The 27,277-nt window shown below is 49.4% G+C and overlaps 1 protein-coding gene across 38 annotated transcripts in view; it reads left to right on the forward strand.

Moving 5' to 3' along the window:
• The window catches only part of NRXN2 (neurexin 2), a 493,176-nt gene that overhangs the window by 206,669 nt on the left and 259,230 nt on the right, over window positions 1–27,277 (forward strand). For 25 of the 38 annotated variants that reach the window (XM_087880976.1, XM_087880996.1, XM_087880977.1 and 22 more), the window contains 5 exons: window positions 11,126–11,287; window positions 14,654–15,092; window positions 17,685–18,068; window positions 19,177–19,380; window positions 25,082–25,108. In XM_087880976.1, coding sequence (XP_087737102.1) covers window positions 11,126–11,287; window positions 14,654–15,092; window positions 17,685–18,068; window positions 19,177–19,380; window positions 25,082–25,108 — 1,216 coding nt within the window. The remainder of the gene's footprint in view (window positions 1–11,125; window positions 11,288–14,653; window positions 15,093–17,684; window positions 18,069–19,176; window positions 19,381–25,081; window positions 25,109–27,277) is intronic. The other 13 variants (XM_087881005.1, XM_087880984.1, XM_087880986.1 and 10 more) reach the window with 1 other exon arrangement.

Raw genomic sequence — 27,277 nt, forward strand, 5'->3', positions numbered from 1 at the left:
AGGACCCAGATGGTTGGGGGGCAATAGGCTGACTCTGTAGAAGCACTCTGTAGGGCTGTAGAAGCACTTTGAAGTGGTATATACATTTAAGTGTTATTGATAGATAGCTAGATAAATATTAACAGACAAAATCTTTTTCAGAAAAGAATTTAGACAGCCATGGAGAAAGAAACAAACATACCCAAAACCATGGCATGTTGTAAAATTATTTAAAGTTGGCATGATTTAAACAGTCAACCCAGCCCTTGCCTTAAAGCAGGGGTGCTATTCAGCAGGTTCTGACAAGTTCTGGAGAACCGGTAGCGGAAATTTTGAGTAGTTCGGAGAACCTGCAAATACCAACTCTGACTGGCCCCAGAGTGGGGTGGGAATGGAGATTTTGCAATATCCTTCTCCCAGGAGTGGGGAGGGAATCGGGATTTTGCAGTATCCTTCCCCTGGAGTGGGGAGGGAATGGGGATTTTGCAGTATCCTTCCCCTGACACACCCACCAAGCCAAGCCCACCAAGCCACACCACAGAACTGGTAGTAAAAAAATTTGAATTCCACCACTGCCTTAAAGGTACTTACGAATGTACTGGATTACAACATCCATCATCCTCACACAGCATGGGGATGATTGGGTTATAAATAATCTACTGCATCTGGAGGGCACCAATTTGAGGGAAGGCTAGTTAGGTAAATTGGAAGTGGGTTAGTTGGCTAAATACATATAGTTGATTCACACAACGCATTTAACCCAGATTAGCAAAACACAGTTCAACTGAGCCCTCCCAAGACAAAACAAAAAGTCAGGGAAGGATCAAACAGCCGCAGCATTAAACTTAATTGTTGGGGAGGGATTTAGCATGCTGCGAGAACCCACGTTTTCTGTAACAGAATAACAGAGTTGGAAGGGACCTTGGAGGTCTTCTAGTCCAACCCCCTGCTCAAGCAGGAGATCCTCTGCCAGTGATGGCTAACCTTTTTGCCATCGCATGCTAAAAGTGGGGGGAGCATGGGGGGGTCACACGCACATAATTCTATGAGCCCCGCCCGCCCTGCATGCACGTGTGATCCACCTGCACTCCCCCCGCTTTTGGCACACGATGGCACAGTGGGCCTGATAGGCCTGTTTTTCGCCCTCCCCAGGCACCAGAGGCTTTCTAGGAGCATGGGGAGGGTGAAAACGGCCTTCCCCACCGCCCCCCGGAGGCCGGAAACAGCTTGTTTCCCTACTTCTGGTGGGCCCAGAAGGCCTGAAAATCGGCTGACCAGCACGCACATGTGCGCCGGAGCTGAGCTCGCGTGCCCACCGATATGGCTCCATGTGCCACCTGTGGCATGCGTGCCATAGGTTCGCCATGACGGTCCTATGCCATTTCAGACAAAGATCTGTCCAGTCTCTTCTTAAAAAACTCCAGTGATGGAGCACCCACAACTTCTGGTGGCAAGCTGTTCCACTGGTTAATTGTTCTCATTGCCAGGAAATTTCTCCTTAGTTCCAAGTTGCGTCTCTCCTTGAGAACCGCAAGTGTATCATCTTGTGGTACGGTAAGTTTCTCTGATTCGCGTCACCCAGTAAGACAAATGCTGCTGTTTGTGTTTCCACGACAAACGGGCAGAAGTGGGCTTCACATCATTTAACATTGCCTAGCGCAGAACCGAAAATGTGAGCGCGTGCAGCTTCAAACTCACGAAGATTTACTGCGCGCGGCTTCCAGCACACTTTCTCGGGCAGCCGCGGAAATCAGCTGCGAGCCAGAGAGTAAGATATATTAGGACGGGATAGCGCTGGGGCGGGTGGGCAGGAGAAGCCAATGGTCGGAACTACCGGTTCGCCCGAATTGGCAGCAGCCTAACTTTGCAAACGGGGAAAAAAACCCAACGCAGTATAAACTAGTGTGCAAATTTGACCAGAACACAATGTCTTCTCAGACACAAAACAGGGAAGCAGATGTCCATGTATTTGGGCCAAATGTCTTCCAAGCTTCTGACCAGACTTACCTGTTCACTCCAGAACAGGGATAAATTTGTTAATTCAAGTAAGTGGATCGGTGTTTTTCAACCCTCGCCACTTTAAAACATGTGGACTTCGATTCCCAGAAATCCCCAGCCAGCCTAGAATTCTGGGAGTTGAAGTCCACCCATCTTAAAAGTAGCCAGGGTTGAGAAATGCTGAATTGAATGGTGCAAGTTTTTAAGGGATTGGCACATTATTCACCTCTGCCTGTGATAGCCAGGTGTCTCTTTCCCCGTACATTAAACAGCTGGATTTGCAAAATCTCCAAATCTGGGTTAAAATGAATAGGATAGGGATAAGGATAAAGGATAAAAAAGGATAGAGCTGGAAAGGACCTTGGAGGTTAGCTCATTTAGGCAAGAAAAACAAAATGCACAGGTACAGTATATGTGGTACCTTGCTCAAAGAAGTAACTGTGAGAGGGATCTTGGAGTCCTGGTGGAGAACCGTTTAAATAGGAGCCAGCCGTGTGCAGCAGCTGCCAAAAAAGCCAACACAGTTCTAGGCTGCATCAACAGAGGGATGGAATCAAGATCACGTGAAGTGTTAATGCCACTTTATAAGGCCTTGGTAAGGCCACACTAGGAATCCTGCATCCAGTTTTGGTCGCCACGATGTAAAAAAGATGTGGAGACTGTAGAAGAAGTGCAGAGAAGAGCAACCAAGAGGATCAGGGGACTGGAGGCTAAAACATACGAAGAACGGTTGCAGGAACTGGGTATGTCTAGTTTAATGAAGAGAAGGACGAGGGGAGACATGATAGAAGTCTTCCAATATCTCAGGGGCTGCCCCAAAGAAGAGGGGGTCAAATTATTCTCCAAAACACCTGAGGGCAGGACAAGAAGCAATGGGTGGAAACTAATCAAGGAGAGAAACAATTTAGAACTAAGGAGGAATTTCCTGACAGTTAGAACAATTAATTGATGGAACGACTGGCCTCCAGAAGTTGTGAATGCTCCAACACTGGAAGTTTTTAAGAAGATGTTGGATAACCATTTGTCTGAAATGCTGTAGGGTTTCCTGCCTAAGCAGGGGGTTCAACTAGAAGACCTCCAAGGTCCCTTCCAACTCTGTTACTCTATTCAATTCTATATTTATGATTTGTCCTATTGCAAGAACTTAACCCTTCCGTTCAGATATAGTTAACTTGTTTGTGCAGGGAGGGAGTTACCAGCACTGAAATTCTGGGTTATGCACCTGGTTGAGAAAAGTGCATGGCTGAACAGGATCACCAAAAGAGGAATGTGCAAAAATTAAAAACAAAACAAAACCCAATAAGCACCCTTTCTGGATCTTTGGTGCCCCGTTCCTCTTTGGGCCTGGCTCTTTGTTAGGATGAGATGGAAAATGTAACACAGGTAGTCCTTCACCTACAATCCCTCGTTTAGCAATTGTTTGAAGTTACAACAGGACTCACCTGTTCTGACACATACAGTGCAGCATCTCCCTTCTCACATGATCAAACACTTGTGTCTTCATTGGTCCCTCTCTTCATAAAAATACTGTTAAACCAGTGGTGGGTTTTAAATTTTTTTTACTACTGGTTCTTTGGGCGTGGCTTGGTGGGTGTGGCAGGGCTTGGTGGGCATGGCAGGGGAAGGATACTGCAAAATCCCCATTCCCTCCCGATCAGCTGGGCCTCGGGAGGCAGAGAATAGATGGGGGGCGGGGCCAGTCAGAATTTTTACTACCGGGTCTCTGAACTATGCAAAATTTCCACTACCGGTTCTCCAGAACTGGTCAGAACCTGCTGAAACCCACCTCTGCATTAAACATATTTCATATGATTTTCAGTGTTTTCATTGCATTTTATAAAGAAATAGGTAAGAGTCAATCACATTTTTATTCTTTTGTGACCATCACTGGTTGAGTTAGTAAAAGATGAAATTGATTTTCATCCCTTCAGGAAATAACCCAGGAACGTCACAATAAAAGCGCTATAAAATTGAAAGGAAAAAAAAAAGAAAAAAATTTTTTTTTGGCTGCTTGGCAGGTGTTTACAATGATTGCAGCATCTCATTGGTGGCCTTCCCAGCAGTGGGGAGGAAGCCAGATTCACTTACCAACTGAGGCAAAAAGTTTGTAAAATTGGGCGTAACTCACTTGAACAAGTTGTCTTGCTTAGCAGTGGAAATTCTGGTCCCAACTGCAGCCGTAAATCGAGGATTGCCTCACTTAACAATGTTCGTTCAGTTTATATCCTCTCTTCCGAACTGAAGCCATGCATCCTTCAAAAGGGCAAACTGAAGAGGTCCAATTAATACCTTACAGCTCTTTAAACGTTTTTGTTTAAGGGATTTAGGAATTCAGGAATTCCGGAATCCCTTCATTCAGAAATTACATGAATGAAGGAAGGCCCATATACATGTCCAAAGATAATGATGCAGGATGCCAATCGGGGTCTGTCGCGGGGACCAGAGGGTTTGTCCTCCGAGATTTCCGTCTCAAGGATGGGCTCCGGCACGAGTCTGAAAGCTCGGAAGACTAAACCTTTGGTGTTGATGACTGACCCAGATTGGATCCTGCAGAAATGACACGAATTCCTAGATAAAGGAGTCGTTAGACAGCACATCAGCATAAAAGCCAAAATAAATGTATTAACTATCAAAGTGAAAGGAATTCCATTTCAGGGAGATGCTGCAAGTTTTCTTCCAGTGCAACTAACTGGATAAGAGGTGTTAAGGGTGCTCTCTCTCTCTGTCTCTCTCTCTTCCTCTCTCTCTCTGTCTCTCTCTCTCTCTCTCTCTCCCCCCCCCTCTCTTCCTCTCTCTCGCTGTCTCTCTCCCTCTCTCTCTCTCCCCCCTCTCTCTGTCTCTCTATCTCTGTCTCTGTCTCTCTGTTTCTCTGTCTCTCTCCCCCCCTCTCTCTCTCTCTCTCTCTGTCTCTGTTTCTCTGTCTCTCTCCCTCTCTCCCCCCCTCTCTCTGTGTGTCTTTGTCTCTCTGTTTCTCTGTCTCTGTCTCTGTCTCTCTCTCTCTGTCTGCCTCTCTCTCTCTCTGTGTCTGTCTCTCCCTCTCTGTCTTCTCTCTGTCTGTCTCTGTCTGTTTCTCTCTCTCTCTTTCTCTCTCTGTGTCTCTCTCTGTTTCTCTCCTTCCCAACTTTTGGTATTCCTCTTCTATGCCTACAGAGTCAGAATAACAAGATCCAGGTATAGTTGGGCTCTCATTGCAACCAGCCTCAAAGTTTAGGGATTCCTTGGACTGGGGTGCTGCTTCCTCCTTGGCTGGAAAGTTTAAACAGGTGGCCAATGATCTGGGGGTGTCGGGGTGGCAGTTTATTGTGCTGGATAGAGGTTGGACTAGATCAGGGGTGTCAAACTCAAGGCCCGGGGGCTGGATCCGGCCTGGGGGGTGTTTAAATCTGGCTGGTGGGGTCACCCTGAAAACAGCGAAGGAGGGCTGTGCATTGGCCTCCTGGGCACTGTTTTTGCTGGCAGAGGGTTGCAGGAGGCCATTGCAGCCGAAAAAGGAGCTCGGGCGCCTGTTTTCACTGGCAGAGGGCTTGGGCCACCACAGGCGCCCCCCCGACATGAGTGACATCATGCTGGCCACGCCCCCTCTGCCCCCCCCCCCCGAGGCAGTGGTGAAATCCAATTTTTTTTACTACTGGTTCTGTGGGCGTGGCTTGGTGGGCATGGTGTGACTTGGTGGGCATGGCTTGCTGGGCATGGCAGGGGAAGGATACTGCAGAATCCCCATTCCCACCCCACTCCAGGGGAAGGATGCTGCAAAATCTCCATTCCCACCCCACTCCTGGGGAAGGATACTGCAAAATCCCCATTACCACCCCACTCCTGGGGGAAGGATGCTGCAAAATCCCCATTCCCACCCCACTCCTGGAGGAAGGATACTGCAAAATCCCCATTCCCTCCCCACTCTGGGACCAGCCAGAGGTGGAATTTGCCGGTTCTCCAAACTACTCAAAATTTCCGCTGCCGGTTCTCCAGAACCTGTCAGAACCTGCTGGATTTCACCCCCTGCCCCGAGGTCAAACACAACCCTGACGCGGCCCTCAATGAAATCGAGTTTGACACCCCAGGACTAGATGATCTCCAAGGTGCCTTCTGACATTCCAGACAAAGGGTTGTCCTGTTTCTTCTTAAAAAGCCTCCAGTGATGGAGAATCTAGAACTTCTGGAGGCAGGTCGTTCCGCTGGTTCCTTGTTCTCATGGTTAGGAAGTTTCTCCTTAGTTCTAGTTTGGTCCTCTCCTTGATTAATTTCCATCCATTGATTCTTGTCCTTCCTTCAGGTGCTTTGGAGAATGGGTTGAGCCCCTCTTCTTTAGGGCAGCCCCTCAAATATTGGAAGATGCTCTCCTGTCTCCCCTGGTCCTTCTTTTCACTAGACCAGCCAGGCCCAGTTCCTGCAACTGTTCATCGTATGTTTTAGTGATCACAATCCCTTTAAGTCTTCTCCACACGGCCAACTCCTCCGCTTTCTTCTCACCGTTACCTGCTTGTCCTTGTGACCTGAATCTCTTCCGAATCTTTCCTAAAGTTTGACGCACGGATCCAAGACACGAAATCCAAACTGGGCTCAGACCGATGCAAAACAAAGCAGAACTCTTCCTGCCTTTAAATTGAAAAAAAACACCCGTGCCTCTGTCTGCTGACACTTTCAATTATCTTCGTCTTCTTGCAGCCCATCGACTCAAATTGTAGGCAAAGCAACGTTCCAAAATCATTTTTATAAGTATAATTCTCAAACCGTCTCTTTCCTCAGCCTAAACCACTCCCTTAAGAGTCCTTATTTCCTAAGTGAAACCAGTTTAATGCACAGTGTTGCATTTGTCTCTGTTAAATATTATTTTTTGAATGCTTCTTTCCATCTTCAAGGCACATTGTCTATAGCAAGGAAGTTGTCTTCCTCTTTGCAAGCCCATTTCATCCAGCTGCTCCCTACGCATTCTGGAACTGACCCAGGCAGGATCCAAGGCCAGCTGCTGAACGGAATAGCAATAGCAATACCGTAGCAATAGCACTTATATACTGCTTTGCAGCCCTCTCTAAGCAGTTTACAGAGTCAGCACATTGCCCCCAACAATCTGGGTCCTTCGTTGTACCGATCTCAGAAGGATGGAAGGCTGAGTCAACCTTGAGCCAGTCAGGAACGAACTCCAGGCAGTGGGCAGAGTTAGCCTGCAATACTGCATTCCAACCACTGAGAAGGAAGGAAGGAAGGAAGGAAGGAAGGAAGGAAGGAAGGAAGGAAACAATAGCACTTATATACCACTTCACAGTGCTTTACAGCCCTCTCTAAGCAGTTTACAGAGTCAGCCTCTTGCTCCCAACAATCTGGGTCCTCATTTTACCAACCCTGGAAGGACAGAAGGCTGAGTCAACCTTGAGCCTGTTAGGATCGAACTCCTGGTAGTCAGCAGAATTAGCCTGCATTCTAACCACTGCACCACCACGGCAATAAAATAGGAATAGGAATAGGAATAGAATTAGGATAGGATAGGATAGGATAGGATAGGATAGGATAGGATAGGATAGGATAGGATAGGATAGGATAGGATAATAGAATATAGGAAAGAATAGAATAGAAATAGGAATAGAAATAGAAATAATAGAAATAGAAGTAGAAGTAGAAGTAGAATAGAATATTATAGAATAGAATAGAATTTATACTAAGCGGTTTACAGAGTCAGCATATTTCCCCCAACTATCTGGGTCCTCGTTTTACCAACCTCAGAGGGACGGAAGGCTGAGTCAACCTTGAGCAGGTGGGAATCGATCTCCTGGCAGTCGGTAGAGTTAGCCTGCAATACTACGTTCTAACCACCGTACTGCACCACCACAGCTCCATTTGAAACTTTCCCAGTTGGTTTCTGACAAAAAAAAAAAAAAAATGAAGAGGAAGTTCAGATTCACTGAACAAATACACAATTACTTCACAACAGCAGTGGATCGTTGTTGCCATTGTGCCAAAAGAAGAGTCGTAAAATTGAGTGCGGCTCACTGAACAACTGCCTTGTTTATTCTAGTCTCAATTGTGGTTGTACGCTGGAGGACTACCTCTACCCAAATCTCTTGGGGCTTTCAGCCTTTCCTTGGGATTTTTTTTTTCTTTTTTTAAATTGAAGACCGCCCTGAGAACAAATGCATTTTGGGAAAGAGCCAAGAAGCTCTTGGGAATCCTGCTTACCAAGCTTTTCCTCTCTTTGTTCTGACCTAGGCTTCCTTAGAAAATATACAGCACAATCTTAGTCCCGGCAAACCTCTTTTATTCATACGGCTGTGAATTATTATCCTTCCCAGTCCGACAGGCTTCACGAACAGTCTTTCAGGGGAGTGTTTATAAACACCCCCCTTATCTCCCTTGGAATGCTGCCAGAGGACTAATTGCCACACGCAGGGCAAGGCCAAACTTAGCACAGAGTCAAACAGAGCTTTTGCCGACCAGATGAACGAATTGCTTCCTGCAAAAGCTCACGTCCCGTTTGCTTCTCTTTTATGTCTTATGGGAGGGGCCAATCACCTCCAAGCCTTACTCCCAAGTCGATCCTGTTTCCTTAATAGTTCCCGTCTCCTGGCAGCTCTGCGCATGCGCACACTGGGAACAGGCTCCCGCTGTTCCTCTGCCTCGCTGATGTCAGACTCTGGAGGCTCCGGAGGCAGCAAAGAACTTCCAGATGGCCTCGGCCCCCTCTCTGCCTCCGACGCAGTGCCCTCATCTGAGCCTTCCCCAGACTCCAGGACTGGCCCACATTCCTCCCCAACCTCCTCATTGTCCGAATCTGCTGCCAGCTCTGCTGGACGCTGGCCGGCCACAACATTCTTTTTCAAATAATGAAAAACAAAATCCCAGGAAGTCGACAAATGCAGAACCCCCATCTTGGCTGTCCAGCCTTCGGAAGCTGGATCCTACAACCATTAAGCCTCCCTGCATTTCCGTGGGCTTAAACCACCCCAAATGGCTTGCGGTTGCGAGCCGACACAAGTCAATCTCCTTGCTATAAATAAAAGATAAAAGCCAACAACAGCAATGGAGTAAAAAACAACAGACAAGCAAGGGTTTTGACTTTTTCAGGCGGCAGCTCATCAATCATTCCAGCTGAGGATCTGCTTTCTAAACCAAGAACGGGATTCTCTTGGTTTATACACGTACTCCTCGACTTACAACAGTTCATTTTAGCGACCGTTCAAAGTTAACGACATCACTGGAACAAAGTAACTTGTGAACATTTTTCACACTTAACGACCGTTGCGGCTTTTCCCCATGGTCATGTGATCAAAATTCAGACGCTTGTCAATTGACTCGTAGTTATGACGGTTGCAGTCTCCCAGGGTCACCTGATCCCCTTTTGCGACCTTCTGGACAAGCAAAGTCAATGGGGGAAGCCAGATTCGCTTAACAACCGGGTTGCTAATTTAACAGCTGCAGTGATTCACTTAACAAACGTGGCCAGAAAAGGTAGGTGGATAGACAGACTTGAAACCTTGTCCCTATCTAACAAAATGAAATTCAATGGAGAGAAAAGTAAAGTCTTACAACTTAGGCAACAAAGACCATAATGTACACATATAGACTGGGTGAAACCAGGCTTAATAGTAGCGACTGTGAGAGGGATCTTGGAGTCTTAGTGGACAACCAGCTAAATAGGAGCCAGCAGTGTACAGCAGCAGCTAAAAAAGCCAATGCAATCCTAAATTGCATTAACAGAGGGATACAATCAAGATCAAGGGAGGTGCTAATACCACTCTATAAAGCTTTAGTAAGGCCACACCTAGAATGTTGCATCCAGTTTTGGTCACCACACTATAAAAAAAGATTTGGAGACTCTAGAAAAAGTGCAGAGAAGAGCAACCACGATGATGAGGGGACTGGAGGCTAAAACATAACAATGAACAGTTGCAGGAACTGGGCCTGGCTAGTCTAGTGAAGAGAAGGACCAGAGGAGACAGGAGAGCATCTTCCGATATTTGAGGGGCTGCCCCAGAGAGGAGGAAGGGGGTCAAGCTATTTTCCAAAGCACCCGAAGGCCAGACAAGGAAGAAGGGATGGAAACTGATCAAGGAGAGATTCAACCTGGAAATAAGGAGAAATTTTCTGACAGCGAGAGCAATCAATGGATGGAACAGAAGTTGCCTTCGGAAGTTGTGGGAGCTTCATCCCTGGAGGCTTTCAAGAAGAGACCGGACTGCCCTCTGTCAAAAATGGTCTAGGGTCTGCTTGGGCGGGTGGTGTTGGTGTTGGACTAGATGACCTCCAAGGTCCCTTCCAACTCTGTTAATCTGTATCTGTATCTGTATTTAGTAGCCAGCAAAGAAGAAAATGACAAAGGAAACACAGATGAGGGGTGGGCAGTTGCTTGCCTGGCATTTCCACTCCCTCCGTTCTAAACCCAGGTTAACAAGTTGCAGCTCCAGTGTTTTGCGAAGCGTCCGATGCCCATAGAAGCGATGGGACTGGTTTGGTTTCCATGTCAGGTTGAAGGGAGAGTTGGGTTCCCGCAAGATACTGAGGTTCAGATGGACCAAGCGTTCGTCCGAGCCAAGCATGTTGTGCGAACCCAGCCGCTAAAAGTGTCCCGAAGGATGTCGGCAGTGGAAAAAACCAGGAACTTCAAGGGCTCCAGCTGAGCAAAGCAACTCTCCTTCTACCAAAGCAGGTATAAGCACCCCGTCTTCGGCCTTGTCTGTGTTTCACCTGCTCCCCCAAATTTGGATTTCTCCCCTCCGGCTCTCCTCCCTAAACAGCCACAGGAAAGGGCCCCCCTCGGTTGGCCGAGCCAACTTGCAACTCACCAGAGCATCGGGCAGTGGGCATGCTGAGAACGGAGCTTGTGAGAGTGGGTAGGTTGCATTCCATAGACATGGTGCTCAATTCCCCTTCTGGACCATCAAATCTTGTGCAGATGTTCTCCCATCGACAGCTGCTCTGTCTGTCCGTCTTCCTCCCCCTCCCATCCCCAAAATACCCCGCTCGAGGGGGAAAAAAAAAATACCGTGGCATTTCTCCGAAGAGACAACCAGACCGGAAAAATAAGTTGGCAGCCCCCATTTCCTGAACCCCCACCCCCTTCTCCCATCACTCCTGTGGTTGGTTAACACTCTGTTGTCTCCTTGTCTCCCCCCTCAACACACCCCCTCCCCGCAACCCCTGCACTCACGATGGACAGGTGACTATCTCCGTGGACGGAATCCTGACCACCACCGGATACACTCAAGAGGACTACACCATGCTGGGCTCGGATGACTTCTTCTATATCGGAGGGAGTCCCAACACGGCAGACCTGCCCGGATCCCCCGTTAGCAACAATTTTATGGGATGCCTCAAGGATGTGAGTTGCCAGGGACAGGATGGTTGGGAACCAGGTGGGAAAGGGGAGGCGGCGGGCGGGCGGGATTGAATTTAGTTCTTAGGGGAAGAAGATTCAGGCAGCATCTCCTCTGCTTGATTTGTCCGCTCTCCACGTTTCTTAGCACTTTTTTTTTTTTTTTAATTTCACTAATATGTCTTTTTTCAAGAGGCAACTGGACTTTCTGTTTTTTTTTCTTTGAAGACGTTTCACTTCTCACCCGAGAAGCTTCTTCAGCTCTGATTGGATGGTGGGGAATGGAAGGATTGATACTCCTTGCAGACAGCTGGTCATTTGCTTCCTTTTAGAGGGTCATTGAGGCCACTTGGAGGTTTCTCTGTGTCCTCAGAGTCACCCGTGTGGTGCAAAAGGGTGTGGAGCCTTCTTCGGACTGCTGAAAAGGACTGTGTAGTAGACTTGAGATAGAGCAGGGGTCTGCAACCTTAAACACTCAAAGAGCCATTTGGACCCGTTTCCCACAGAAAAGAAAACACCGGGAGCCACAAAAACCTTCCCGTGCCTGACTATTTCTTGAGCGGCCACAAAACGAGCATATGGAGTCGAATTAAATGTTCTGGTTTCTTCTGAAACTTTCCTTTTCTTGGATTTATCCATGGTTGGCCTACAGGGGTTGAAAAGCTCAATAAATCGGGTGTCGCACGTTGGCGGTTGTGACACCTATTTTGAGTGACGGGGAGCCGCAGCAGAGGGGTGAAAGAGCCACATGTGGCTTCAGAGCCGCAGGTTGCTGACCCTTGAGATAGATGACGTCGTATCCCCCTCCTTTCTGTTGAGAGAGGGCCATTCAGTTTTGACACAGATGGCCTCTTTGGCCATCTTTCAAACCAGCGGTCCTCTCTGTCCAGAATGTGCACTTTGCTGTCTTCAAAAGGGCGTCCTTTGTCTTTTAAATGCAGATGGACTGCTGGATTTTGTCCTGATGGGTTTGTTCTCCTATGTTGTGCCATGCGTTTGCGAAGTGGTTGTTTTGTTTCCCCAGTGTACAGATCTGCACATGGCTCACTGCGTTCTCCTGCATATACCAATAATACCATTTTCATATGTTGTTGGCCCAGCATTGCCTTTGCGAGACGGGCAGCCGTATAAATCAGTTTATTATGTAAAGTTTCTAGTCCTCATGGTCTTGGGAGCTAGGGATTTTTGGGAGCCACCACCTCCCTACTTTTGGAGGACTCAGGATGGGCTGGTTTATAGGCAACACCCGTCTCTTTCTGCATGCTTGTGGTTGTCCAGGCTAAGGGCTCACCTGGGAGAAGGATGAGGGTTCATTTAGTAATGGAGTTTTGTTCAGGTAAGATGTGCAGTTGTGAGACCGACTTTGAGGAAGAGCCACAACCAAGACAGCGATAAGATAAAAGGAACTTGAGTCTGGCCCCAGAACTGCACAGGTGATCCTCAACTTACAAACATTCATTTGTAAGTTACAATAGCACTGAAAAAAAGCAACTTATGACTGCTCCTCACACTTATGACCATCGCAGCGTTGCCACAGTCACTGGATCAAAATTTGGGTGCTTAGCAATCGGCATCAGGGGTGGGCTGCTGGGGGTTTGCAGGGGTTTGGGAGAACCTCTAGCTAAGATTCCGTGCAGTTCGGAGAACCCCCAATTCCCTCTCCTGGCTGGCCCCACCCACCCCAGGAGTCCCCACGCGGCTGGTTTTGGATGCAGCTAAGTGCAGGGCACACGGGGAGGCTCAGGGAGGGCAAAAAACAGGCCTACCGGAAGTTCGGAAAGGCCAGAAATGGGCCCGTTTCCAGCCTCCAGAGGGCCTCCGGAGCCTGGGGAGGCCATTTTCACCTTCCCGGAGGCTCACGGAAAGCCTCCGGAGCCTGGGGAGGGCAAAAACATCCCCCCCCCACCATGGTGCAGGAAGCCGACTAGGCCACACCCACCATGGCCACGCCCACCCAGCAACCAGGCAGAGAACCCCTTGCTAAAATTTTTGAAGCCCACCCCTGATCGGCATGTATGTAGGATGGTTGCCGCATCCTGGGGTCACGTGATCACCTTTTGCTTCACTTAACAACCCTGGCAAAAAAAATAAGGTCATAAATGCCAGCCTGAGCCACATGACAACGGTAATTCTGGCCTCAGTTGCGGTCATAAATCAAGGAGTACCCTCAGAAAGCATGTCCGACAGGAGTTTCCTTTTTGGGTATGTAAATAAAGGCAGGGAGCGCTGAGGCGCTTTCAAGCTTGCCAGAGTCCCTTTTCTATAACCCTCTAATAAAAATAGCAAGAGCGTTTATAACTGGGGTTTCTTAGCCTGATCTACCTCGAAGGGCTTACGTCTATGGCACAGTCAACCCTCTTAGCAGCTAGCATGACTGACGGCCATAATTCTGGACCCAGTTATGGTCATAAATCAAGGATTACTTGTTTTAATTTTGTGTGACTGTTTTGTTTGGCGGTAGGATCGTGAATCTCATCTGATTTTTTAAAAATTGGATTTGATGCCTCTTGACTCGGAGACAGTATTGCAACGTCAACTGTTCCCTCCCTGTGTGCTTTGTTCAGGCAAGGTCTTCTCCAGCTGGCTGGAACAGCCACGGATGTGATGCCAAACTGGGAAACCCTTCAATCTGTTGGCATCGAGGCCTGCAATGCGGACCTTATTCTGAGTTGAATTCAATTCAACCCAGGCGTCAGCAACCTGTGGCTCTGGAGCCACATGTGGCTCTTTCACCCCTCTGCTGCGGCTCCCTGTCACTCAAAATATGCGTCACAACTGCTAATGTGCGACACCCACCGGCACAGAATTTATAGAGCTTTTCAACCCCCGGTAGGCCAACCATGGATAAATCCAAGAAAAGAAAAGTTTCAGAAGAAAACAGAACGTTTCATTCAACTACATATGCTAGTTTTATGGCCGCTCAAGAAATAGTCAGGCACAGGAAGGGTTTTTGTGACTCCCGGTGTTTTCTTTTCTGTGGGAAATGGGTCTAAATGGCTGTTTGAGTGTTTAAGGTTGCAGACCCCTGGACTAATTGATCAAAACTGACCAGGCGATTCAAATTGGACAAAACTGACAATGGCAGTCAGTGGAGAGGGCCACTGATGATGTCTCTGTTGACGCTGTGGCTCTTCTCCTTTGTCCCAAAGGTGCTTTTCCCAAAGGCAACTACTAAACCTTGCTTTTTCTTTGTAGACGTTTCTCTTCTCATCCCAGAACCTTCTTCATGAACCGAGGAAGCCTCCTGGATGAGAAGTGAAACCTCTTCAAGGAAAAACAAAGTCCGTTTTCCTTTTGAAAAAGCACCTTTGAGACAACCACGATCTGGAATGATTGAGAAGCTCCATCGATGCTTGTCTCCTTCCTTTGTAGGTGGTCTACAAGAACAATGACTTCAAACTGGAGTTGTCGCGCTTGGCCAAGGAAGGAGACCCTAAGATGAAGATCAACGGGGATCTGGTCTTCCGTTGCGAAAACGTCGCTGCCCTCGATCCGGTCACCTTCGAGTCGCCCGAGGCCTACATTTCCCTGCCCAAGTGGAACACCAAGAAAACTGGCTCCATCTCCTTTGATTTCCGGACCACCGAACCCAACGGGCTTCTCCTCTTCAGCCATGGTCGGCTGCAGCCGCCCAAGGAGAGCCGGTCGGAGCGCATGCACAAGGCTGATTATTTCGCCATGGAGCTTCTGGATGGCTACCTTTACCTGCTGCTGGACATGGGCTCAGGGGGCATCAAAATGCGGGCCAGCACCAAGAAAGTGAATGACGGGGAGTGGTGCCACGTGGACTTCCAGCGCGATGGGCGCAAGGGTGGGTATGCCTCCGAGGCATGCATCGTCGTCTTCCATTCAGCAAAGACGGGCAAGGAAATAGAAGCTGCCGGGTGGGGTCATGCTTCGGGGGTGGGAGGGAGACAAGCATTTTAGTTTCATCTTCCAGACTAGACAACCTTTACGACCGGTTGGGTTTTCCTTTGTCAATATTTACTTACCCGGAGACATTAACAAAGTGACCACAGGCGGGCAAAAAAAGACAGTGGAAGCAGGCGCGACTTCCAACTTTTGACTTCCTGCCAGCTTCCCCATTGACTTGATGGGAAGCTGGCGGGGAGTGTTGTCAGAAACCAGCGTCCTATGACTGCGGAAGTACTGCAGCCACCAGTTTGCCAATGTAGTTGGTACGGAGATCCTTTAAATTTCAACGATATGGGGAGCGGTGGCTCGACTCATTCTTTTAAGTGAGCAGAATTGAGATACCGCGAGTCAAAAATTGTCACCCTCCGACTCACCATTTTGGCTAAATGAAGGTGACGGACGGACAAACAGACAAGACGAGAAAGTCGTAGTAATACATAGATTCACTTTGTCGTGTTGGCAGCAGAGCAGAGGGAGTTTGGGAAGAGGCCCCGCTGCCCTTTTTTCTTCCCATTTTGTCTCCGTGTTATTATCAGAGAACTGGAAGGGCTGTTTGGCAGTCACTGGATCTTTTTTTCTGCATTATGGAAAGGCTGTATCCAGCCGGTTCAGACCAGTTTGGGTGAATCGGATGCTAATTTTACATCTGGTTCGCCGAACCGGTAGTTGCAAAGACTGGCTGGCTCCGCCCTGCCCACCCCTCCCTCCCAGGAGTCTCCATGCGGCCCGTTTTGGATACCAGGTAAGTGAAGGGCCTGCGTGGAGGCTCTGGGAGGGCGAAAAATGGGCGTTCCGGAAGTTCAGAAACAGGCTCGTTTCTGGCCTCCAGAGGGCCTCTGGAGCCTGGGGGAGGCCGTTTTCGCCCTCCCAGAGGCTCAAGGAAAGCCTACGGAGCCTGGGGAGGGCAAAAACGCCCCCTCCGCCATGGTACAGGAGGCCGAGTAGGCCATGCCCACCCGGCAACCGGTAGAGAACCAGTTTGTAAGATTTTTGAATCCTACCCCTGACTGTATCCCAAGTGGCCTAGAGGTGAAGCTCTCGCCTCACAATCAGGAGGCTGTGAGTTTGATCCTAGGTAAAGGCAGATATTTCTCTCTCTGGGCCCGATGAGAAATATATCTGCTGAACAAAACTCCTCATTGGCAACAGGAAGGGCATCTGGCCAGTAAACACTCAGCTCCATTCAGTTGCCCCGGTTCTACCTTGATGCAAGGGATTATGGGGTCATTAAAAGACACCCCTCCCTCCCGAAAAAAAGGAAGGCTGTATCCCTCCCTGTCTCCTATTTCATTCAGGATCTGCAGGGATGCCTGGTTTAAAGCCTATTTGCCAGTAAGATCCTGTCATTTCAACAGGATCTTTGACCGTTCAGTTTCTGATCCAGTAACAGCTCTGGCATAACAAGCATGGTCCATGATAGCTCTGGTTAGCTTTGGTGTGGCTTACGATGTCATTAGGATCCTTGAGGTTGATTAACGGCTGAAGGGATTGTGCAATTACAGAAAACAGGTGAATTTAATACAGGGAGTCCTTAACTTATGACCAAAAATTAAGCCCAGAATTTATGTTGCTAAGTGAGACATTAGTTAAGTGATAGCAGTCTTCCAATATTTGAGGGGCTGCCCCAAAGAAGAAGGGATCAAATTATACTCCAAAGCACCAGAAGGCAAGACAAAAAACAGTGGATGGAAGCTAATTGAAGAGAGAAGCAACTTGGAATAAAGGAGAAACTTCTTGACTGTGAGAACAATTAACCGGTGGAACAGCTTGCCACCGGAAGTTGTGGACGCTCCATCACTGGAGGTTTTTAAGAAGAGACTGAACAGTCACTTGTCTGAAATGGTATAGGGCAGTGATGGCTATCCTTTTTGCCGTCGCATGCCAAAAGCGTGGGGAGCATGGGGGGGGGTTGTGTGTGCATGTGCCCACACCCATAATTCAATCCCCTCTTGCCCCGCGCATACACACGCGACCCCCTTATCCCCCTCACTTTTGGCACACAATGGCCCGGTGGGCCCGGTAGGCCCGTTTTTCGCCCTCCCCAGGCTCCAGAGGCTTTCTTGGAGCCTGGGGAGGGCAAAAAACGGCCTTCCCACCCCCCAGAGGCCTTCCGGAGGCCAGAAATGGCTCATTTCCTAGCTTCTGGTGGGCCCAGAAGGCCCAAAAATCAGCTGGCCGGCACATGCATGCATGCTGGAGCTGAACTAGGGCAAAGCTCAGATATGGCTCCGCATGCCACCAAGGGACCTCCAAGATCCCTTCCAGCACTATTCTCATTTTATTGATTGTTTCCCATCTGGTCTTCTTGGAGGCCGACCTCAGTCTTGCAAGTCTGAAAGTATAAATCTCCCCATCTCTTTTTTATCCCCTGAAAAGTGAAGAGTGGATCCTTTCCAAGTTATTTTCTCCACCCATTGTTCAGCCGAGGGCTCCTCTCCCTTTTATCCGATTGTCCCCTGTGTTGAACTTGAGCCGTTCTCTTTCCCAGGTTCCATCTCGGTCAACAGCCGCAGCACCCCCTTCCTGGCCAGCGGGGACAGCGAGATCTTGGACCTGGACAGCGAGATGTACCTGGGGGGGCTTCCCGAGAACCGCCTGGACCTCATCCTGCCTCCGGAGGTCTGGACGGCCTTCCTGAACTACGGCTACGTGGGTTGCGTGCGGGACCTCTTCATCGACGGCAAGAGCCGGGACGTGCGCCGCTTGGCCGAGGTGCAGAGCGTCTCCGGCGTCTCCAGCTTCTGCTCCCGGGAGACCCTCAAGCAATGCGGCAGCTCCCCCTGCCACAACGGAGGCCTGTGCCGGGAGGGCTGGAACCGCTTCATCTGCGACTGCTTGGGCACCGGCTACCTGGGCCGGCTGTGTGAGAGAGGTGAGGAGGGGGTGGGTGGGGCTGGAGGGTAGGCCACCGCTCTCAGGCTGGGTTCACACAACCTCGTGAACTGGGCTCGGTTGAAGTCCAATGGTTGCAATCCCAGGGTAATGATCAGATCTCATGGTTAGCTTCCAGTGAATCAAGGCCTTCCTTCCTTCCTTCCTTCCTTCCTTCCTTCCTTCCTTCCTTCCTTCCTTCCTTCCTTCCTTCCTTCCTTCCTTCCTTCCTTCTTGCCTGCCTGCCTGCCTGCCTCATTTCCTTTCTTTCTTTCTTTCTTTCTTTCTTTCTTTCTTTCTTTCTTTCTTTCTTTCTTTCTTTCTTTCTTTCTTTCTTTCTTTCTTCCTTCCTTCCTTCCTTCCTTCCTTCCTTCCTTCCTTCCTTCCTCCCTCCGTCCCTCCCTGCCTCCTTTCCTCCCTCCCTTTCTTGCCCCTTCCTTCTTCCTTTCCTTCTTTCCTTCTTTCCTTCCTTCCCTCCTTCTTTCCTTGCTTCCTTTTTGCCTTCCTGCCTGCCTGCCTGCCTCCTTTCCTCCCTCCCTCTTTTCTTTCCTTCTTCCTTCCTTCCTTCTTCCATTCTTCCTGCCTCCTTTCCTCCCTCCCTCTTTTCTTGCCCTCCTTCCTTCCTGCCTTCCCCTTCCTCTCCAATTCTCTCTCCTTCCTTCCTTCCTTCCTTCCTTCCTTCCTTCCTTCCTTCCTTCCTTCCTTCCTTCCTTCCTTCCTTCCTTCCTTCCTTCCTTCCTCCCCTCCCTCCCTCCCTCCCTCCCTCCCTCCCTTTAGTTTAGTGAGTAAGTATATTTTGTGAAGGCAGAAAACGAGGTTGATTGAATAGCTAGGCTGGCATGTTTTGCAAACTCAGCCATTGGGTGGCTTTGGGGTAAAATAACCTCACTTTCTTCCCCTGCACCTGATAGGTAGGTAGAGAGGCAGGTATCCACCCACCATGCTTTGATTTGCCCAAATGTCCTGGAAGGGGGGGGGGAGTTCTGGGAGCTGAAGTCCACACGCCTGAAAGTTGCTGATTTAGACCAAAGCATCTGCTTTACTCTCCTCCATTCTTACCTGCCTTGCTTCTCTTCCCTCTCCCTCCCTCCCCCTCCCCCCCCGGACAGAGGCCACCGTGCTAAGCTACGACGGGAGCATGTATATGAAGATCATGCTGCCCACGGTCATGCACACCGAAGCCGAAGACGTGTCCCTCCGGTTTATGTCGCAGCGAGCGTACGGCTTCATGATGGCCACCACCTCCAAGGAATCGGCCGACACTCTTCGCCTCGAGTTGGACGGGGGGCAGATGAAACTCACGGTCAACCTAGGTAACCTGCTGGCCCCCCCTCCTCAGCCTCTAATTCTCTCTGTCCAGGGAGCCATACTGTGGAAACTATATGGTGGGTGGGGCCGTGAACCAGTGGTGAGTTGTTACCAGTTCGCCCCAGTTCGGGTGAATCTGTAGCGGTGGCTGCGGCGTGTGGTTCCGACCACCCGCCCGGACGTCTCAGAAGTGTTGCGTGCGTGTGTGAACGCACGCGCACACGCAAGCAAACCAGTAGCAAATGAAATTGAAGCCCACTACTGGTGTGAACCTCAGAACCCCAATAATTTAATTCCGGCAGAGGAATCTTCAGAAAAAAAACTCCTTTTCACCATTGCAAAATCCACCTGCTCGGGTCCAGATGCAAATCCACTACACTGGCTTGGAGCCTGATGTGGAAATATTATACTTTTTTGGCTGTTTGTTTTGGAAAAGCCTGCGGTCGCTTGCAAACGCCCCATCTCCAGAGGGGATACTCGTGAGTAAAGGCCCCCTTTCTTAAGGAAGGAGATGCAAAACATTTCAAATTCTCAGTATTTCCACTTCAGAACATCCTGTTTTTTATCCGAAGTTCGTTTTGGATGATTTCAGAAGTATTTTGAGTCCCAAACAGCTGCGATTCAAGTTCGGGACAGATGTTAGGAGCCTGGATGACCTCCGGGGTAGTCAAAGCAACCGGTCTGAATTGCAAATGTTTTCCGCATTTCTAAGAAAAAACGCTTCCAAATTGGTTCAAAAGTCTCGTTTCACCCAGTTTTTGCTGAACAGGCTGAAAACATTCAAATGTTGGAGACATTTGGCCACTCCTGTGGGACCAAACACAGGAAGTCCTCGACTTACGACCATAACCAAGCCCAACATTTATGTCGCTAAGTGAGGCATTTGTGAAGTGAGTCTTGACCCCCATTTTACGACCTTCCTTGCCATCATTGCTACAGTTTTTAAAGCGGTAGCACTGGTTGTTAAGTGAATCTGGCTTCCCCATTGACTTTGCTTGTCAGAAGGTCGCAAAAAGGGATCACGGGACCCAGCGACCGTCATAAATATGAGTCAGTTGCCAAGCGTCTGAATTTGGATGACATGACCATTGGGGATGCTGCAATGGTCATAACCAGGGGTGAAATCCAGCAGGTACTGACAGGTTCTGGAGAACCGGTAGTGGAAATTTTGAATAGTTCAGAGAACTGGCAAATACCACCTCTGGTTGGTCCCAGAGTAGGGGGGGAATGGAGATTTTGCAATATCCTTCCCCTGCCACACCCACCAAGCCACACCACGCCCACCAAGCCACACCACGCCCACCAAGCCACGCCCATAGAACTGGTAGTAAAAACATTTGGATTTCACCACTGGTCATAACTGAAAAATGGCCATAAGTCACTGTTTTCAGTGTTGTAGTAACTTTGAACGGTCACTAAATGAACTGTTGTAAATCGAGGATTACCTCCAGATGTTCATCCCCCATCAGTGGGAGAGTCAAGTTAACTAAGAGATGATGGAACACTTCATGCAGGCTAAGGACCAAAGCCTAAGCATCAAAGCCTCACCCATACTTGGAGGAGACCATTACCCCTAGTCCTCACTTACTGGCTGGCAATTCTGTCACTGCAAAGGAATGTGAGAACGACCTTGGAAGAGGGGTGGAGGGGAGAGGAGAAATGCTGACTAAGGAACAATCAGATAAAAGGGAGAGGAGCCCTCAGCTGAATAACAGGCAGGGGAAGAAAAAAAACTCGACCCACCCTAAATTTTCAGGTGATAAAAAGAGACGGAGGAGATTTGTACTTTCAGATTTGCAAGGGAAACACGAGAGATTGAAGTCAGTTCTATTTAATTGTAAGGCTGCATTAACATAATCCCGCCAGCCTGAAAGTACAGATCTCCCACTATCTCTTTTTACCACCTATAAGTTAGGATGGATCCTAATCAGGGGTGGGCTTCAAAAATGTTAGCAAGGGGTTCTCTGCCCAGGTACTGGGTGGGCGTGGCCATGGCGGGCATGGCCTAGTTGGCCTCCTGCACCATGGCGGGGAGTGTCGGAGCGTAAATCAGCCCCGTTCCCTGCTGGGGTAATTGCACTTGATTAGAGACGGATGGATCTTGTTTTTCCATGCTGTATACTTTAAAGAAAGAAAACCCGAAATATATTCTAAGAAACATTTTATTATAAAGAAATAAAACAAACCTACTAACTACATCGTTACCGGCAAAAGAAAAAGATCAGGAAGTTTCTTCCTTAAACTTCCTTAAACAAGACAGTCTTATCTCTGTTGCTACAGAGATGTGATAAAGTTCTCCGACAGGCTACCGTAAGTCTTAGGATGGACGCTCGGCTGACAAATACATAACGCAGTGACAGGGAGAGGGGGCGATTTTGCTCTCCCCGGGCTCTGGAAGCTTTCCTCGAGCCTCTGGGAGGGCGAAAACGGCCTCCCCAGGCTCCAGAGGCCCTCTGGAGGCCAGAAGCGGGCCCGTTTCCGGCCTTCCTGAACTTCCGGTAGGCCTGTTTTTCGCTCTCCCTGAGCCTCTGCGCGTGCCCTGCATCCAAAACGGGACTTGTGGGGACTCCTAGGAGAGGCTGGGCAAGGTGGGCGGGGCAAGGTGGGCGGGGCCAGCCAGGAGTGGGATTTGGGGGTTCTCTGAACTGCACAGAATCTTAGCTAGAGGCTCTCCCGAACCCCCAGCGGCCCAGCCCTGATCCTAATGAAGTCTTTTTCCCCCTTCCCCTTATTCAGCTGAGGGCTCCTCATCCTTTTATCGGATGTTCTTTAGGCAGCATCTCCTTCCATCCAAGGCCATTCTCACATTCCGTTACAGTCACACTAAGCCCTCTGGCCGTTAAGATAGATAGAAAATAAATAAATAAATAAATAAATAAATAAATAAATAAATAAATAAATAAATAAATAAATAAATAAATAAATAAATAAATAAATAAATAAATAAATAAATAAATTGACTGTGCTGGACTTACGACATCCCTTCCCATTTAGTTGTTAAGCAAATCACTGTCAAGCAAGACGCCCTGTGACGGCGACTTGCAATTTTGCTGCCATCTTTCTCATTGGCTCTGGACACGACTATTATAAATGCGAGGATCGGTTGCAAAGCTGTTTTTTTTTAAAACCTTCCTAACTTCTAACGACTGTTAAATTGGTAAGCAAGGACTACTCGTAAAAATAATTCAAAACGCTCTTTTAGTCAGGGCTGGTCATAACGCCCCAATGGATTTTTTTTTTACTCATGAGTAATCCCATGGATTTCCTGGGGTTTGCCTGCTTTTTCAGCAAATATCGCCGTTAGTTGCAATCCACGGGAAGCGAATAAAACCCAGCCAGAAATAAAGGTTTCTAAAGCCAGCAGCCGAATGCCTGATCTCGCTTTCCCTGGTCTTTTCCCCCGGGGGCACTTTGAGATCCTGCTGTGATCCAGGTGGATTTTGATTCCTCAAATATAACACACCCACCCACCCACATAGATCCCCCCAAATCTACTCAGATTTCTCCGCACCTGGGATGGGATGAAAAGAGGCAGCCTTGGGAAACAGGTTCATCGACCAGCGTTCCCCCCCCCTCGAGGGTCAAACACGGGTGCAAAGTTTAAGCCTCTTTCTTGGGCGGGAGCAGGGGTGGGATTCAAAAATTTTAGCAAGGGGTTCTCTGCCCGGTTGCTGGGTGGGGGTGGCCATGGTGGGCGTGGCCTAGTCGGCTTCCTGCACCACAGTGGGGAGGGCGTTTTTGTCCTCCCCGGGCTCCGGAAGCTTTCTTTGAGCTTCCGGGAGGGCAAAAACGGCCTCCCCAGGCTCCGGAGGTCCTCTGGTTCGGTCCTCTTCCCGAACTTCCGGTAGGTCCGTTTTTCACCCTCCCCGAGCCTCCGTGCGCGCCCTGTACTTAGCTGCATCCAAAACGGGCCGCATGGGGACTCCTGGGAGTGGCAGGATGGGGTGGGCAGAGCCAGCCAGGAGTGGGATTTGGGGGTTCTCTGAACTGCACAGAATCTTAGCTAGAGGTTCTCCTGAACCCCTGCGAATCCCCAGCATCCCATCCCAGGGTGGGAGGGTCCTTCCCTCCCCACCTCTTGCTAGCCAGGAAAGGGCAGCTGTCCTCTCTCTCTCTCTCTCCTGACCATCAGGCTACCATTTTCATGGCCGGGCTGAGAAAGAGAGCTGATTCTGCTTCCTGGATCACTCCCGTCCCTCCCTTTTGTTGTGGGTTTTTGACCCTTCATTGGTGCATAAAAAGCCAACCCAGAGCAAGCAGCCACAGTGACCCAAACTCAAATCTCTCTCTCTCTCTCCGTCCCCCACCCGCAATCTTCCCTGTCCTGCTTCCCAGGACATTCCCCCCCAACCGCCCCCCCCCCCAGCCCCGGGAATTCCTGCCTTCTTCCCACAAGAGAAGTTTCTCGGTCCTGTGGCTGCTTGCACCCACTGCTCTGCCGAGGTTGACGGGACGCCGTGGCCCAGCTGTGCAGCTTGCAGAAAGGGTGTGGGTGGCAGTCCATTCGTCTTGGGGGACGGGGAGGCATTGAGCTGGGGTGGGGGAGGAAAGGCTGCCGCTCCCCAATTTCTCCCCCCCTTTCTCTGCACAGCTGATCATGACAAGGGAGCCGCTTGCCAGCGCCGAGAGAGCCCCCAAAACTTTGATGGGTGAAATAAACCGGCAGCGTTCAAGATTAGCATCAGAAATTCTCATGGCCGGTTTCTTGGAACACCGCCCCCCCCTTCTCCAGCCCCCTAATTTGGGACTGTGCAAAATCCTGCAGTTTTCAAAATGCTTGCCATGGCGCAGGGAGGGCCCCCTTTTGGGCACTGTCCAAAACTGGGCATACGTGGATGGCAGCGTCTCTCAACCACTTTGAGCCACTTTGAGGTGGGTGGACTTCAACTCCCAGAATTCCCCAGCCAGAAAGCTGACCTTATCAGGCACGGAAGACGCCACCCATCCCAGTGGTGAAATCCTCTCGGTTCGCACCGGTTTGGGTGAAACAGTAGTGATAAAAGCTACCAGTTCGGCGAACCGGTAGTAAAAAAAAAAGCTCCCGGTTGATCCGAGCGGATATTTCCGACGATCAGCTATGCCGCGAGATTTATATTTGCTAGAAAGCAGGAAATCCTGCTTTCTAGCGAATCTAAATAGCGCGGCACAGCTGTTCCACCCCTCGCTGTTCTACTTACCTTGTTAAGTGTCCTTTTTCGTGCATTTGGCACGCACTGCGCAGGCAGCGAACAGGTGGCAAACTGCGGAGGATTACACCACTGACCCATCCTGCCAAAATCGCCTGCCGTCTTTTGTGTTGTGCTGGCTGGGGGAATTCTGGGAGTTGAAGCCCACTCGCCTTAAAAAGTGGCCAAAAGGTTGAGAACAGACTGGCATTAGGTGGGGATAAACCTACTCCCTGCCCCCACCCTGAGGGCTTCTGGTGGTGCCGGTGTACAAAACAGCCAGAACCAAATTGGGGTTTTGTGTCTTTGTGTCTTGGATCGAGAGGCTCCCGGCCCCCTCGGTTCGCCAGTTGGGATCCTGGCAGCCTCCTCGGTGCCAACGCAAGCGTCTCCCTCGTGGCGTGCCCGTCCCCGGATGGTGGCCTGCATTTGCTGTAATATTTTTTTTGGGTGTTTGGTGACAAAATGTTTCCTTGAAGGATATAAAACTCTCTCGTTCTCTTCTCTCTCTCCCCCTCCCCTCCCCGGGCCCCCGTCTCAGACTGTGTCAGGATAGGCTGTAACCCTAGTAAGTTGCCTTCTCATTGTTTTTTTTCTCTCTCTTTCTCTCTCTCTCTCTCTCTCTCTCTCTTTTGGAATCTTTCTCTCTCTCTCTCTCTCTGCATCCATGTTTACAAGCCCTCCTTTTCTTCAGCTCGCTTGCTTTGAAACCCGGCAGTTTGGGGCCTCACTCCCGCCCCCCTCACACGCTTGGTGCTTGTGCAAGAGGAAACATGTGTGCGTCTGTGTGTTTGCATGTGTGGCTGTGTAATGAGGGGGAGGGAGCTTTTGAGGGAGGGGGGCCGAAAGATGGAAGACGAGATGGGGGAGGAGAGGGTTAGAGGCTGGAAAAACCGAAGGAATTGTGGAGTCTCCCATCTTTCATAAGGAAACTGTAAGGTCCTTGGTGCTCTCTGAGCTGGGTGGTTTTCTTGAAGATGTTTCATGACCCAACTAGGTAACACCATCAGTGCTAGAAGGGAGTGAGTATAAACAAATGGCTTGCCCTGTCAGTGTTGGTTGGAGTGATGATGTTACCTAGTCAAGTATATGTAAATATGCTTCAACGTGGAGACTCTAGAAAGAGTACAGAAAAGAGCAACCAAGACGATGAGGGGGCTGGAGGCTAAAACATACGACGAACGACGGCAGGAACCAGGTATGGCCAGTCTAGTGAAGAGAAGGACCAGGGGGCACATGACAGCAGTCTTCCAATATCTCAGGGGCTGCCCCAAAGAAGAGGGAATCAAGCTCTTCTCCAAAGCCCCTGAGGGCAGGAGAAGAAGCAACGGATGGAAACTCATCAAGGAGAGAAGCAACCTAGAACTAAGGAGACATTTCCTGACAGTGAGAACAATTAACCAGTGGAACAGCTTGCCACCAGAAGTTGTAGTGCTTCATTACTGGAGGTTTTTAAGACGAGATTGGGCAGCCATTTGTCTGAAATGTTATAGACTCCCCTGCAATATTATAGTGGTGAATTCATTAGTAAATCCCCTATTGATTGGGGAAAAATGAGCAAACAGAGGCAGGATGATCACCAACCTTTATCTCCCATGACACGCTGCCAAAGACCTCCTTGGCAAAGCCACACAGAGTCCAGAATCAAACAGAGATGCCGACTGGGAACAGAATTAGCAACGTTGCTTTCCTGCAAAGGGCCCAGTGCCTTTGCTGCTCTTTTAAGACTTATGGGAGGGGCCAATCATCTCCAGGTCTTATTCCTGAGTCGTCCCTTTTGTTTTAACTGTCCTTGCTCTCTGGCAGCTCTGTGCATGCGCGCACTAGGAACAGGCTCCTCCTGTTCCTCTGCCTCTCTGATGTCCAATTCTGGAGGCTCCGTAGTCCGCACATCACTCCCAGATGGCCCTGGCCCCATCTCTGCCTCCGATGTAGAGCCCTCGTCCGAGCCTTCCCCAGACTCCAGGACTGGCCCACATTCCTCCCCAGCCTTCTCACTGTCCGACTCCAATGCCAGCTCCGCAGGCTGCAGGCGGACCACAACACTATGTGAGACAATCCAGGAGCAAATACAGCAAACAGAGATTTTTTATTTTAAATAGTGGTTTGATCTACAAAGAATATATACATACACATACTTTAGTCAGACCTCAAACAATCAGCAATTATAGCACAGAAGCACACACGGAGAGGGAGATACGTCCCAACAGGGCCTCTTCTTATGACAGGCTCTTAAAATGATATCATCCCAAAAACCTTGCTGGCTCATTCCCAGCATTACATCATTGCAGCAGCTGGTCAGTTCTTAAAGCTTTACCCTGACAAGATGGCTTCCTTCTTTTCCATGGATATTTCTAATCTGCTCCAAAACCCATGGTGCAAAGATTCCTGAAGATGGAAATTGCCCGGCAATTATTTTGGCAAGTTTTTCCCGGGCGCTGCCATACAGGGGAAAAAGCTGCTTTTCTACCTGCTTCCTTTCATCATCATCTTGACTTGCTCTGAAGATTCAAGATAAAAGTACAGAAAGAACCGCCCTTGGGGGTCTTGGCCGGGATTTATTCCCCTCTACCCACAATCCCCTTTTTACTAGCCCCCCCTCCCCCCTCGACAGAAGCCTGCCTGGCTCACAAGAGGCTTCCAAGAAGGGATTGGACTGGCCATTTATCAGAAATTGTGTAAGGCCGCGATGGCGAACCTATGGCATGCGTGCCAAAGGTGGCAGACAGAGCTCTCC

The sequence above is a fragment of the Pantherophis guttatus genome, chromosome 18 (assembly GCF_059756535.1).
Source record: "Pantherophis guttatus breed Tessera chromosome 18, ASM5975653v1, whole genome shotgun sequence".
Taxonomy (NCBI): domain Eukaryota; kingdom Metazoa; phylum Chordata; class Lepidosauria; order Squamata; family Colubridae; genus Pantherophis; species Pantherophis guttatus.